At 43.0% G+C, this 15,325-nt stretch overlaps 1 protein-coding gene across 1 annotated transcript in view; it reads left to right on the top strand.

The window, feature by feature from the left end:
- The window catches only part of LOC126457065 (ATP-dependent RNA helicase DDX54), a 129,242-nt gene that overhangs the window by 64,828 nt on the left and 49,089 nt on the right, over nucleotides 1-15,325 (top strand). The window contains exon 8 of the mRNA XM_050093064.1: nucleotides 13,291-13,487. Coding sequence (XP_049949021.1) covers nucleotides 13,291-13,487 — 197 coding nt within the window. The remainder of the gene's footprint in view (nucleotides 1-13,290; nucleotides 13,488-15,325) is intronic.

Here is a 15,325-nt window from a genome sequence, read left to right on the forward strand (position 1 = left end):
CATCTTTTCAGTGTTACAGTTATTAAATTGGGCAGTTGTCCTGGGTTTTCCTTTGTAAAGGAACATTTGAAAATGAATTAAGCATTTCAGCTTTTGCTTTGCTGTCCTCAATTTCAGTTCCTGTCTCATTTCCTAGGGACTGGATGCTAACAGCCTTTACATACAACCAGAATTTCTTTGAGTTCTGTGAAAGATTATTTGAAAATATTCAGCTATGGCAGTCATTGAAGGCATCATGTTGCTCTCTTGGCAGCCAAATGTTTCATTCAGCATCTCTCTGTTTGTGGCCCTATGCTTTATTTTACACCCGTTACATGGTAATCTTTGTTTCTTTAGAAATTTTTTTATAGTGACCGTAGACCATGGAGGTTCCCTCCCATTACAGATTGTTCTACTGGGTAAATATCTATCCAGGGCATCATCAACTATTCTTTTAAACTTGGGCCATAGTTCCCTATATGCTCCTGACCTGTGCTGAAAGTTTCAAGTTCCTCATTGAGGTATGACACTACTGATATTTGTTCTAGTTTACCGAACGTTTGTATCTTTTCAGTTGGCCTTTGTACTTTTCTAATCATTGTTGTCACAACTGCGTCATGGTCACTGATACTAATTTTGATGTGGACATCCTCAAAAGAGGTCAGGTCTATTTGTTGCCATTAGATCCAATATATTTCTATCCTGAGTGGGGTTCTGAGCTATCTGTACTAGGTAGTTTTCAGAGAAGGCATTTAGTAATGTTTCACAGGTTGTCTTATGACACCCACCACTAACAAAATAGTTATTTTCCCAATTAATTGTTGGATGATTGAAGTCGCCACTAATGATTACAATATGACTGGAAAACTTATGTACAAATGAACTGAGGTTTTCTGTAAAGTTTTCGGTTACATCAGGAGGTCAATCTGGTGGGCAATAGAAGGATCAATTATTTTATGCCCACCCATGATACTGTAGGCACCCTGGTGGTCCCGGTCGCCTACGGTGGACTGGATGGCCGAGTGGTGACCTCTCCAGTTGTCAGGATGCTAGGAAATGGCTGTAGAAGTGTCAGAAACACCAAAGAAACATTATTAAGTCGTAACAACTTTTTTCCTGCCGAGTACAATGTGGCTTGGTGATATCAACGACCCTCCCCGAGTCCTCGCTGATTCGTAGCGATGACACCAGATCCGGGCTGCACCAGTCTTGCTAGTGCAGCGCCACATGCTGTGGCATAGCGGAGGAATGCCCTTACTTCGGCCACGCGTGGCTGACGGCGCCCGGCTCGGCGGCGGACAGCAAGCAGCTGTGCGTGATGGCTCCAGGTTGGAGTCCTGGTTCTGTTGGCACGAGAAGCGTTCTCGTAGTGCGGAGTGTACTCTATCCCACCCCGTCTTCTTCCCTTCTGCTCCTCCTGGTGGCTTGTCCGCGGTGGACGGGCGGAACAGGCTGCAGTCCCCCAGCGTCATCGGCTCACCCGGTTGTGACGGCGGATTCACAGGGCCTAGGCCCCGCACGGTCTCGACGACGGCTCTCTGATGTGGTCAGCATTGGTGGCGAGCGAGTCTGCCGCTATGTCTGCTAATCCTGGGTTGATGATTGACAGCGGCAGCAGAGAGGACCAGAGCTGGTACTGTCCCCTCACGTCTGCTGCTGGATGGGCCGCCCTTACTGCAACATCTCCTTAATAAAGATTAACATCTCTATCACCGAGCTGAGCACTACGCAGCGACCCAATACACATCTAACTGCAAGTCTTAACTGCGAGTGCGAGTGTGAGTGCCTTGTTGCTATCAAAGCTGGCATATTTAAAGGAAGCACGAGCGACGTCCTGACGTCATGGTCGTTTGTAATGACCGCATTCGTTCCACTTATACTGCTGATTCATCTGTCGTACTCGCCCCTTAGGTGTTCTTGCGACAGAGTTACGTGTTGTTGCAGCAGACTTACGCGAAGTTGTGAAATGCAGTACAGCTGATGCTATACCTCTGTCATGCACTCTAAAAAAGTCCGTCCAACACAAACCCGTGTGTTAAGCAGTTCTCTCTCGCCTGTTGTGCGTGACCAGGCCATTGCCCCTGCGTGACGACACATTCCGATATATGCGCAATCCTCTGGCTCTCGGCATAGACAACAAAACTTTGACAATATTCCATGTTTCCAACTCTTTACTATTCCGCGACACTACACATCCCCCATCCTTTAAGAAAATTCGTCCTGAATTTTATGATTCTGGACTTACTGGTTGTGCACGCCATACTTCCTTACACTCTACAGGTATCTTACAACTACTCCTTCAACACTGTCAAACTTTTCTTATCCGCTAATAATCTGTTTACACTTAATACTGATTCCAATCTTGTCATTGGTTATCTATTTATATTACGTTCCACTAATCCCGATCCATCCCATAGGTATTTGATGTACGGTTGTTATTTCAGGACGAGACATATTTTTCCGTATACAAAAGTAAGTTGCACAAACAAACACTAGAACCAAGATTATGCTAGTCGTTGACACACCAAATATAATTGTGTTTTGCTTACGTTTCTCCCGATATTGCTGCATGTGCTGCAGTAGTTGATTAACTGAGATCTGCTCTTTTTCTGTGATAATCAGGCTATTTAAAGATTGTAGCAATGTGGGATCCAAGGACTCGTTAATAAACGTTAGGTTCTGGCGAGGCAATATATGTGGTGGTTCCTCTGGATAATACAAGATAGGGTGTGTCACGTTAATCATTGTTGTACCTGTGAAAGTAGCTGGTAGGTGAAAATGCTTCCCCATTATTTCACATTAGTGCCATTAATCAATAACACACTGCCCTGCAATTCAAGCTTTGATATATCTATCAGTGTACCATTTCTGTAACAAGTGGCCACTACGGTCTATAGTTCGAACACAGTGTAAATCCAATGTTCCCCAACTTTCTGAAATTTCGGTCTCGGAAGTAGCACCTTCTTTTCGCATTCTAAGGTTCCCATATTCCCCAAGAACAACTGCACCTCACACGAATGATTGTGGGTTGCCACCTCCTTTGCTGGACAAATAAAAACACTTTCCCTGAAACAGTCTGTCAAATCTTCTGTAGACATTACCACATGAGCACTCCTGCATCTTGACACTAACAACAATTCCCGAGTTTGCACTTGCACCCCCTTCCCAACTTTCTGCAACAGTGTAGCAGTACCAGACTGACCAAAAGTTTCCCGGGCCACAACCTGGCATGGCACCTGAAGGAATAGGAAGCCATGTCAATCGCTCCCTTCCTTACCACGTCTAAAACACACAAATGACAAGTAAAAACTACACATACCCTATTACCTAATAACAATAAATACATGTTCCTCCCCGAGGACACTTAATCTACTTATCCCTAGACCTAAGTGCGTAAGGAACATTCCTCTGCTGTTCTTTTAGCTTCGGTACCCTCACACCCTTTGTTACTGCTGGAGGAATCTGCGGTAACGCATCCACTGCACCCTTAAACGGCTTAATCCTACTTACATGAACTACTGACGACTTGGTTGGTAACCGAAACCTCACGTTCACTGGAGACACTATTTCATTTACCTGATACGGTCCAGAATATTTCGTCAGAAACTTCTTCGTTTTACCCTTTGGAACATAAGGATTAGCCAACAATACCCATTGACCAATTCTGTATCGCAGCAGTTTACCTGTTCTTTGCCCAATAGTCTCTTGTTTCTCCAAAGCTTTAGTATCAGCACGCTGTACCCTTTGCCAAATCTCTCTCAATATCTTGGCGAAATTCTTCACTGACTCATCCTGTGAACCTACCTGAGGTTTGGGCACATCAAATGGTGATGGCATTTTCCGACCATAAATTACCTCATACGGAGAGAGCCCCGTTCCTGTATGAACTTTCGCGTTATATGCGCTTGTCAACAGATTTAAATACACGTCCCAATCCGTGTGTTCTGAATTTACATAATGACTAATCATCTTAACTAACACCAAGCGAGGTGGCGCAGTGGTTAGCACACTGGACTCGCATTCAGGAGGACAACGGTTCAATCCCGTCTCCAGCCATCCTGATTTAGGTTTTCCGTGATTTCCCTAAATCGTTTCACGCAAATGCCAGGATGGTTCCTTTGAAAGGGCACGCCGATTTCCTTCCCAATCCTTCCCTAACCCAAGCTTGCGCTCCGTCTCTAATGACCTCGTTGTCGACAGGACGTTAAACAATAACCACCGCCACCACCACCACCACCACCACCATCACCATCTTAACTAACATCCTATGAACCTGTTCTGTTCGTCCATTCGACTGAGGATGAAATGGGCTTGTCCACAATTTCTTAACTTTCAATAAACGGCATAACTGCTTCATCAGCTCCGATAAAATTACTACCCTGATCTGTAATTGTAGTATCAGGCACACCATACTTCAGCAACCAGTTATTTACTAAGGCTTGCGCAACAGTGCTTGCCTTCTGATCTGGAATAGCTACCATTACCAGGTATTGGGAAAAATGATCTAATATTGTTAATACGTATCGGTTACCCACTTGGGTCTTGTTAAAAGCCCCGATTACGTCTAATCCTATGAAAGCGAGCGGACGATCCGCTTCAGGTAGTCTCTGTAACTGAATTTTCTGATGACTTACATCTGCTCTCTGTGCACACGGTATACAATTTTGCACATACTGCTCTACATCATTGCGACATATCTTCCACCAAAACCTTTCAGCTACCCATCTATCAGTCGTTCTTTTACCACCATGATCCGACAACACATGGTCGTGCGCTAGTTTCAACACTTTTTCTCTCAGCGACTCCGGTACTAAGACGCGTAGTCCGCACTTCATCTTCCTGCAAAGCAACCCATCCTGCATTTCAAACTGCGATTGCGTTCGGAACAATTGACACTCTCTGTCTGTGGCTTGTGCCTTTATCCACTCCTTCTCACTTACGCCCACAACTTGTACAGCTGCTATTTTTCTACTAAGCGCATCTGCATTCATATGTTTTACCCCTGGTTTGTGAATTACCTCGTAGTCAAATTCACTTAGTTTCAGTGCCCATCTCGTTAAACGACTCGAAGAATCTTTCAACCCCAACAACCACTTCAATGCTGCGTGATCTGTAATCACCTTGAACTCACGCCCATATAAATAACAGCGAAAATACGAGATACTGTAAATCACTGCTAACATTTCTTTCTCTGTAGTTCAATAATTCTTCTCTGCCTTATTTAGTTGCCTGGAAGCATAAGCCACTGGATGTTCCTGTCCATTAACCCTCTGAGAAAGAATACAACCTACAGCAATATTACTAGCATCACAAGATAGTATGAACTCTTGTTCGAAATCAGGAAGTATCAACACTGGGTCTGATGTTAGTATCTGTTTGAGCTTCTCGAATGCCTCCTGACACTGTGCTGTCCATTTCAGCGAACCCCTTTACGTATCGTCTGTAGTAATTACATAAACCAACATATTGCTAAACTTGTTTAGTGGTCTGTGGTACTGGAAAATCACGCACAGCCGACGTTAGACGAGGATTAGTTCTTACACCATCCTGACTGATAATATGCCCAAGATAAGTCACTTGCATCTGAGCAAAGTGACATTTCTCGGCATTAAGCATAAGATTTGCCGCTCTTAGCCTACTAAATACTTTGTTCAATCGCTCCACATGCTCTTATATATTACGCGTAAAAGTAACAATATCATCGAGGTATACCATAGCAGTCTTCGGTTTCAGTCCCTGAAGCACACCATCTAACAGACGCTAGAAAGTAGCAGGAGAGTTTTTCAACCCAAATGGCATTCTGCAATACTGAAAGTGACCAAGACTTGTTGTAAAGGCCATCTTCGGTCTATCCTTGGGACTTACTTCTATCTGATGGTATCCACTCTTGCGATCTAATGTTGAAAAATATTTACACCGACCTAGGTTGTCCAATGATTCCGTGATGTTCGATATTGGATACGCATGTGTTACAGTTCGTGCGTTCAAAAAACGATAGTCACAACAAGACCTATACTTTTTAGTACTGTCCAATGACTTCTTAGGAACTACCACTATGTTGCAGACCACAGGCTTTCACTGTTCTCTATAATACTGTCCCTTAGCTGTTGATTAATAAATTCTTCCACTAGTGGTTGTAGGTGTTTCGCTATCCTGTATGGTTTTCTATAGACCGATGGACTATCGCCAGTCGGTATACGGTGCTGTGTAATAGGAGTTGCTGGTAATGGACCTTCTGAATTAAACAAATCTAAATGCTCTAATAACAAAGCTTCCATAGCTTTCCGATCACCATTCTCCAAATGACGAATCTTATCACGTAGTACAGATGCCTTGACGGTTTGCTTGACGTTATAATCACCTTGGAATTCACCTATATCCTCATCGTCGAGTATTTCCAAACTCGCTACCACTAAACCCTTTGGGAGATCCACTTCATCTGCCCCAAAATTATCTACACTGACCGGAATCATCAGTTCCCCATTTATATCCGTTACGTGCGCAACGCTCCTCCTAATAAAACAATACATTTCATCCAATGCTTCATTGCTCTGCAGTGGCTCCACCACACATAGTTTCTGCTGTGGTACATCGGTACCTACTGACAACCAAACTAACTTCCCTGTACCCGAAGGCACTTTGACATGCGTAATAATCTTTAATGCCCTTGTACGCAGTTCAATTGGTGACATCTTAGCAACGGATGCACCTCGCGACGTAGCTGTTGTACCCATTGAAAACAAGTCCCCACTAAGTTCAACTGTACGCTGTGAAAGATTAATTTTGGCATGGTGTATATTGAGAAAGTCCAGTCCTAGAATCACAGAATACCCTTGTCCCACAGTTGGCAACACTTCCATTTCCTCTCCAAACCCTACTGTTCCAATCTTAAAAATGAGCTGTGTTGTACCCAATGATTGCAACTCATTATTCCCTACTCCACGTAATCTATACCTAGGAGTACCTAGTCTTCTTCTACCCACAAGGTCTAGACTAGCAACAGATACATGTGCCCCTGTATCAATCAAAAACTTACATCTGTTATTCCTTACAACACCCATCAAGCAACAATCCGTCTCTGTACTAGTTTTCAGCGTACTTCTGCTTACCGGGAATGTTTTCCGACAGACGAAACACTCCCGTTCCCGTTTAACGCTTTTTCCTGCTTATTCCCGTTACCATTCTGCTTGCTATAACACTCATTCACCTTGTGACCGTAGTATTTACAAGCATATCACTGCGGCTGTCTGCATTGAGCCTTCCCGTGGCCTTTCCTCCCACAACGGTAACAATTCCTCTCTATAGGCGGAGGGCGCGACCACTTCTGACACCAAATCTGTAGGCACCCCGGTGGTCCCAGTCACCTATGGTGGACTGGATGGCCGAGTGGCGACCTCTCCAGTTGTCAGGATGCTAGGAAATGGCTGTAGAAGCGTCAGAAACGCCAAAGTGGCGTGTAGTGGTTATTAAGTCATAACAACTTTATTCCTGCTGAGTACAATGTGGCTTGGTGATATCAACGACCTTCCCCGAGTCCTCGCTGACTCGTAGCGATGACACCAGATCCGGGCCGCACCAGTCTTGCTAGCGCAGCGCCACGTGCTGTGACGTAGCGGAGGAATGCCCTTACTTCAGCCGCCCGTGGTTGGCGGCGGCCGGCTCGGCGGCAGACAGCAAGCAGCTGCACGTGAAGGCTCCGGGTTGGAGTCCTGGTGCTGTCGGCACGAGAAGCGTTCTTGTAGTGCAGAGTGTACTCTATCCCACCCCGTCTTCTTCCCTTCTGCTCCTCCTGGTGGCTCGTCCACGGTGGACGGGCAGAACAGGCTGCAGTCCCCCAGCGCCACATCGGCTCACTCGGTTGTGATGGCGGATGCACAGGGCCTAGGCCCCGCACGATCTCGACAACGGCTCTCTGATGTGGTCAGCATTGGCGGCGAGCGAGTCTGCCGCTATGTCTGCTAATCCTGGGTTGATGATTGACAGCGGCAGCAGAGAGGACCAGAGCTGGTACTGTCCCCTCACGTCTGCTGCTGGATGGGCCGCTCTTACTGCAACACCTCCTTAATAAAGATTAACATCTCTATCACTGAGATGAGCGCTTTGTTGCTATCAAAGCTGGCATATTTAAAGGAAGCACGAGCGACGTCCTGATGTCATGGTCGTTTGTAATGACCACATTCGTTCCACTTATACTGCTGATTCATCTGTCGTACTCATCCCTTAGGTGTTCTTGCAACAGAGTTACGTGTTGTCGTGGCAGACTTACGCGAAGTTGTGAAATGCAGTACAGCTGACGCTATACCTCTGTCGTGCACTCTACGAAAGTCTCCGTCTAACACAAACCCGTGTGTTAAGCAGTTCTCTCTCGCCTGTTGTGCGTTACCAGGGTATTGCCCCTGCATGATGACACATTCTGATACATGTGCAATCCTCTGGCTCTCAGCATAGGCAAAGAAACTTTGACAATATTCCACGTTTCCAACTCTTTACTATTCCGCGACACTACAATACTGAGTCTTGCCCAAACCTGCAGCTTCAATTTCTGTCTCTGTGGAGTTAAGTTTCTTGTCTACTGTGACAAATACACCACTTCATCTATGTCAGACAGCGAAGATGAAGGCATGGATTTCTGACTATGTAATATCAATATTGCTACTTGCCATATAGCGGAGATGCTGAGTCACAGATAGGCTTAACAGAAAGACTGTCACAAATAAGCTTTCAGCCAGCAAGGCCTTCATCAAAAGTAGAGGACACACATACAATTGCAACCTACACACGCATGAAAGCAGTCTCTGGCAACTGAAGCCAGTCTGTGAGCAGCAGCACCAGCGCATGATGGGAGTGGCGACTGGGTGGGGGTAAGGAGGCTTGGGCGGGGAAGGAGAGGGCTAATATTGTTACATTCCATCCTGGATTTTCCATTGTTTGGTTACTATGTAGTGTGTAAGTTTTAATTACAGCCACTTATGAAATCATTTGTATGACTGTCTGCAGCTGCATTAAAAATTGTTAATAGCTCAAGTCTCCATCTTTGGTTTTGTCATAATGCATATTTTGTCATAAAACATATTTCATTCAATTTAATGGCTATATCTTAATGCTTTAGCAGGTTGCACAGTGAAAGAAAATGTAACTTTTAGTAGCCCATTAAATGATTTATTTCCGATATCCTATTAAGGTCACACAATTTTAAAGCCTGAAAATGCTTTAAATATAATTATTCAGTTTCTGTGGAAGGCTGAAGATGTAAGCACTGCAAAAATTTGTTTGATTTTCAAACCATAATGTTCAAAAGACCAAATGTTAAACATTGTGTGTGTGTGTGTGTGTGTGTGTGTGTGTGCGTGTGTGCGTGCGTGCTCGTGTGCGTGTGTGTTTTACTGAGAAAGCAGTTCACTATGGACCGATGTGTATGCTAGCGCCCAGTCAGCTGTCACGGCACAAGAACTGATGGAAGAATATTTACAGCAATACAACAAATTTTTTGCCCCCCCTCTGTCTCTGTGCAAAATGCACAGTGCACCCATTTTTATAGTTGCTCTCCACAATACAAGGAATAGCATCTTGTTTCTCCCCACAAACTATGGACCTTGCCAAGATGATGTGGCTTGTGTGCTCATATGATAGAGATAACATTTGTGTCACAACTAGACTAAAAGGAGGACATGTCCTGAGGCATTAAGAGCTTGCAGCCCAGTCAACAAAGACCAAAAAATGGCACTTGGGGGAAAAAATTTGTGTAGTCGCAAATTTTTTCATAGTAGTTTGGGGAGGGAGTGTCATGAAGAACATACTAAAAATCCTGACCTGTAGGGTGTGAGCGTTGGGATGGGGGAGTGGCCTTTAAAGGTATAACTCAAAGACCGTGGCTTCTAGCGAAAATGTTTTCCAGTACAAAATTAAAGTACGCTGAATTTCCTACAAAAAAGATCCTATTCATTTTTTCTCTAGGACTAGTAGTTTCGGTGTTACAAGGGGTGGAAAAATAGCAAATTTATAAAAACAGTGTTTAATGGTATAAAATTAATGTTTACTGTTAAATGAAGTTGATTAGGGCTAAATATTAAATGGCTGTAACTCATGCATGTACGTGCAGTAGAACAGTACTGAGGGAAAAATTTTGTTCTGAGGATGTGACAGCTGGCACCGGGCGAGGGTGGGGGTGGAGGCAGTGGAGGGTAGAAGATGATGGAATGCACGATGCAGAACGATGTTAAGCACTTCCCTTACTTGTGTGTCTGCAAAATGAAAAGTGAGTTAGTGAGTCCTCACTCCATCTACCCCTTTATGTCGCAAGAAGCAACTACAGGATGTTTCACCAAGTTATACTGACCATTACACAGCACACCTCATAAATCATTAGTGACGTAGTGTGCAGACACACCTGGAGAGTTTTGATATTTTACAAAATGCATCGTATGAGGACACACGTTAGAATTGTGAATTTTTCACAAATGCATTAACACTAAATGGAATACAAGTATTAGTTATTAATAGAACTACAGATACAAACAGAATCTACGTACATCTCTGTGCACTGGTAGGCGGAAACTGATTGCTGGGCACACTGTACATTTGTTGCGACTTTTTCCTGCTCATTCTTCAATTTACACACAGCATTTTCTGTCCAGTTCTGTTATGAGTGGACTAAACATCTTCACTGTTGAGTGAGTTCAGTGGTTCCCTCTACCTTAATAACGTATGTTTGTACCTTGCACTTTTTGTTTATTCTGCTATTTGATGGTTTAGATAGGTTCACGAATCAAGAGTTTCATGTTATAATTACTTCATTACTTGTTGCGGTTTATATGATGGTGCTCTAAGAGCATGAAACAGATTATTGATTATTAAATACTGCAGCAGAGATTGTCTTATATATGGAATTCATTTTATTAAGTTATTAGTTATTTGCAGTGATTTAACGGGAGTCGGTACAAGAAATATGTTCCTGTAAACACTGGCAGAAAAGTGTTTGATCTGCGAGTATGATGTTGTCAGTGACATATGCAATGTTGGTAGAAAAGGAATACATGGATTCCTAAATACCAGTTATTTGAGAAAAGATGGGAAAGCTGAAGGTTGCAGAAACAAAAGACGTGGTGTTGTTCATGAATCTTCCAGGAAAGAGTACACTAGAGGTGATTCAATTAAAAGATTTTTAAGAGAATCTCTTTCAGAGGAACAACCTTCAACATCAGCTAGAGTCAAACCATTGCGTTCAGCTGAAGCGAAATTTGATTTTGAAACTAACGTGTTTTGTGCAAAAGTAATTGATAATGAATTTTTTGATAAACAGAGGAAAAAGCCCAAAAAAGGGTGGCGAAAGGTTTACAGTGTTCGATTCTTCAGTTACGATAATAAATTTTAGTTAGTGCACAAGAGAAGAAGAATGAGTGGGGAGATATCATTTAAAGACAAATCTGTTCTGTTAGTGATCTACATGATGCAGATGCAAGGTGTCACGAGGATTGCTACAAATCGTTCTTCATAGCATAAACATTAATTTTACACCATTAAAACACTGTTTTTTAAAAAATGGTGGCTTTTACACCCCTTGTTATATGGAAACTATTAGTCCTAGAGGAAAAAATTAATAGGAGCTCTTTTGTAGGAATTTCTACGTACTTTAATTTTGCACTGGAAAACAGTTCATGAGAAGTCATGGTTTTCAAGTTACTCAAGAAAAACATGAAAAACTGCCCTACAAACGCTCTCCCCACCTCCACCCCACCCCCCACCCCAATGCTGACATCCTAAAGGTCAGGTTTTTAGTATGTTGTGCATGACACTCCTCCCTAGCATTTGTGACTACACAAATTTTTTCCACTAATTTTCCTTCTTTGATTGGTCTCTTGTCAGTTTGGAAATGGAGGGAAGGATGGGGGTATAACTTTTAGATGGAGACCACAGCTTGAGTGCAATAAACAGATTCAAGTGGATGTAGGCTGCGATAGTTATGCAGAGATGAAGAGACTTTCATAGGATAGACTAACAAGGAGAGCTTAGCACTGAAGACCACAACTAAATTATCATGTTGTTTGTAGTCTCCTTTACAAATGTCTGCATTTTCCTTTCCAAAAAATCCATGTCTTTGATTTGTCTTCCCTGCTATTAATTTTATGTCTTTGTCTTATTTTACATTGCTTCTTAGTATTACTCCTATATGTTGAGAACAAGTTCACTGTTAACTTTCCTTAGAGCACACCTGATGTGACTTTAGTTTCTGTTGGACATTATCCTTCTATTATAACATACTGTCAGTAAACATCCTTGGAGCCAGTTACAAATGTGTGAATATATTCTGTGTGATCATGTTTGGTTAGCAGCTGAACTTGTGATACAGGTTTGAATTCCTTTCAGAAATCTAGCGAAAGTAAATCTACTGACTGTCTCCATCCATTAATTACAGATTATCAGGAGTGAATAAAGTGAACTGTTTCCCACAACTCATTTTCTGAACTCATGTTGATTCTTATTTAAAAGTTCCTTTTTCTCCAGAAATCCCATAATGTTCAGAAGTGTGTTTCAACCTCCCCCCCCCCCCTTTGCCCCCCCCCCCCCCCCCAGTAGCCTTATAGCCTTATTTGATTCTCTTGAAGTAGAGGTCCTGCTAATCAGTGCCTCTGAAATCCCATGTACCCGAGGAAAGGCTTGACTTCTTCACATTCTGCAGTTGTTATTGGAGCAAAAGAAGATAACTTCTATTCATGTCATGAAAAAGTACATCCACTACTTTCTTGCCTTTTGTTTTCATTCTTGGCGAGTGCTGTTGCTGCTTGACAGTCAAGCCACCGCCAAGCTGCAACGCCAAAACATAAAAGGCCCCACCTTCACCAGGTGAAGCTGTTCACTTATCATCACACCTTTCCCATATTCCACATCTCCTGTTTAATATGATGTGTCAAATGTACTGCACTAACAATACTTTACATTATCAGTAACTTTGTGTGCAATCTGCGTTTTATGCTTTGTTCCAAGGCCTACTTTGAGCAACAATACGACACACTTTTTGCAGAAAAACTACATGAAAATCAATGTTTAAGGTAGTGATAACGTCAATGAAAACTTCAAATGTGGGAAATGTTGTAACATGGAGTAGTTAAAAATGGGAAAGCATTGTATTCAGAGAATAGGACTTATGTTGGAACCGACGAAAATGAAAGCAAAATGCCGGATCGTAAAAATGCAGTGTTGCTGTATATGTATGAATGAATGTCTTAATTAACAACTAATCATTTACAGTTATTTTGTTAGTCTTATCTGCAAAATAATAATAATAATAATGATAAATACTTATGTTACTAACAGGACGTTGTGCAAGAGCTGGTCGCAGTGGAACAGCTTACTCCTTGGTTGCTGCAGATGAATATGCGTATTTAATGGACCTTCATCTCTTTCTTGGAAAGCCACTTCAGGAAGATTTTCACATTGGACGCATTCCGCAAGATCTTTTGGAGGAAGAGCAAACCAATTTACTTAGCTGGCATGAAAATTCAGTTGATCTGGTGAGGCCATTAAATGACTTACTCAACTAATTTCTGTATTTCAACTAATAATAATTTACAAAATGAAAGGAGGCTCTGGTGGAAGTAAAACTGTGAGGGCAGATAAAGAACTAGGCATGTATAGTTCAGTCAGGGAGCACTTTCCCACTAAAAGCAGAGAGCCCAGGTTCGAGACCTGTACTGGCACACCATTTTAATGTATGAGGGAGCTTCAATAATAATTTAGTTTTATAGTTTATATTCGGTAATATAAGTTTCATGGTGTTTGTAAGTACAAAACATAAATGTGAGCATTTAGTTAAAAGTCTAAAATAAAGAGCTGTAACCTACGTTGGAGAAATAAGCACATTTCACATTACATCACAACTGAATGTGTCTTCAGTCTACAATGATTAAATTATTAATTCACGTCTATAGTTATTTACTGTATGTGCCTTACACATAATTGTATTGGAACACAGGTTGGTGAAAGTTCTGTATGTTCATATATCAACAGAAATCTGGTATAACTTGACGACAACAACAAGAAATATGATGTCAGATATTGTGCACATATGTGGTAATTCGCTAATATTTTTATTTTCTCATTGCAGAGATATAATATCTGCACTGATGATACCTTCACAATATACTGCGTAACTGTAGAAAGCTTCTTATTATTGTAACTTTCACAATATACTGCGTAACTGCAGAAAGCTTCTTATTATTGTAACATTGCTCAACACAATGTCAGAGTTCCCACCGACCAACTTTAAATTCGCTTCCATACAAAGGAGAATACAGAAAACCTGAAGCATGTTGTGATATGAACAAGCACGTGAATCGTGGTTTACATTAATGCACAGTCAAGTGTTCCTTAGTGATGAAAACGTTAGAGCAGCTGGGGTTCACTGCACCAGCTTATATACCACTCTTTGCACCTGGAAAAATGCTTGCTGTGGTGTCTGCGCTGAGTGAGACAGCCTCTAAAAGGTTGGCCGTGGAGGCACACGCTCTTTAAATATGTGCGCTCACTTTGTAGGGGTATTACACTCCTTCCCCCGGGGAGGGGGAAACTGTTCACTGTGGAAATGTCCATGTCTTCATCAAAAGGGGATGACTGATGGAGCAGTTGTCGTGTCGTCACAGGAGAATACGGTTTGAAATGGCTTGTAAATGAACATGCACAGCACCCACTCCCCATGAGCCACCGTAAGGAAGCATTTGTGATGGAGATGCCATATCCATGTCCACAAACGGGCAGGCACTCAGCAACGGAGGCAGCAGCTGCGAAAGAGGCTGCGAGGTGGAAGTGGCCCATTGCCAATGACTCTGCCCGGTGGTGGTGACACTCAGAAAGATGGCAGAGGGGCCGAAGGGGGTGTGGACCGTGCTGCAGGGGCACGAAAGGCAGAGTTCGCTGCGGAGGCATGGGATCTCCTGTGTGCGCTTGGTCACGCGTAGGAGGAGCTGGTCATATTTTCAGGACATCAAGACACTAGAGATGATCATGACACAGAGGCTGGCCTCTGTAGTGTTGAACGACTGCTGGTATACACTTAGAGCACTAGCTAAACCCTAGTGCCCAGACGGCAGAGCCTGGATGGAAACATTGCTAGTGTGGCTCCGGTGAGTGGCCAGGAATCGCGTGGAGTAGATGAACCAATGTACGGGGCTGGCAGCCGTGAAGCAGTGCTGTTGGGCTACAGTTGCCAACTGGAGTGACCCTGTAGGAACTCGAGAACCTTTTGGGGGTTTCCTCAGGAGAAGAGTGCATGACATATGTTTTCATCTGAATTTTGAAAGTACGGACCAGCCGCTCCACCTCACCATTTGACTGAGGGTGAAATGCCACCCTT

The sequence above is a fragment of the Schistocerca serialis genome, chromosome 2 (genome assembly GCF_023864345.2).
Source record: "Schistocerca serialis cubense isolate TAMUIC-IGC-003099 chromosome 2, iqSchSeri2.2, whole genome shotgun sequence".
In the NCBI taxonomy this organism is placed as follows: domain Eukaryota; kingdom Metazoa; phylum Arthropoda; class Insecta; order Orthoptera; family Acrididae; genus Schistocerca; species Schistocerca serialis.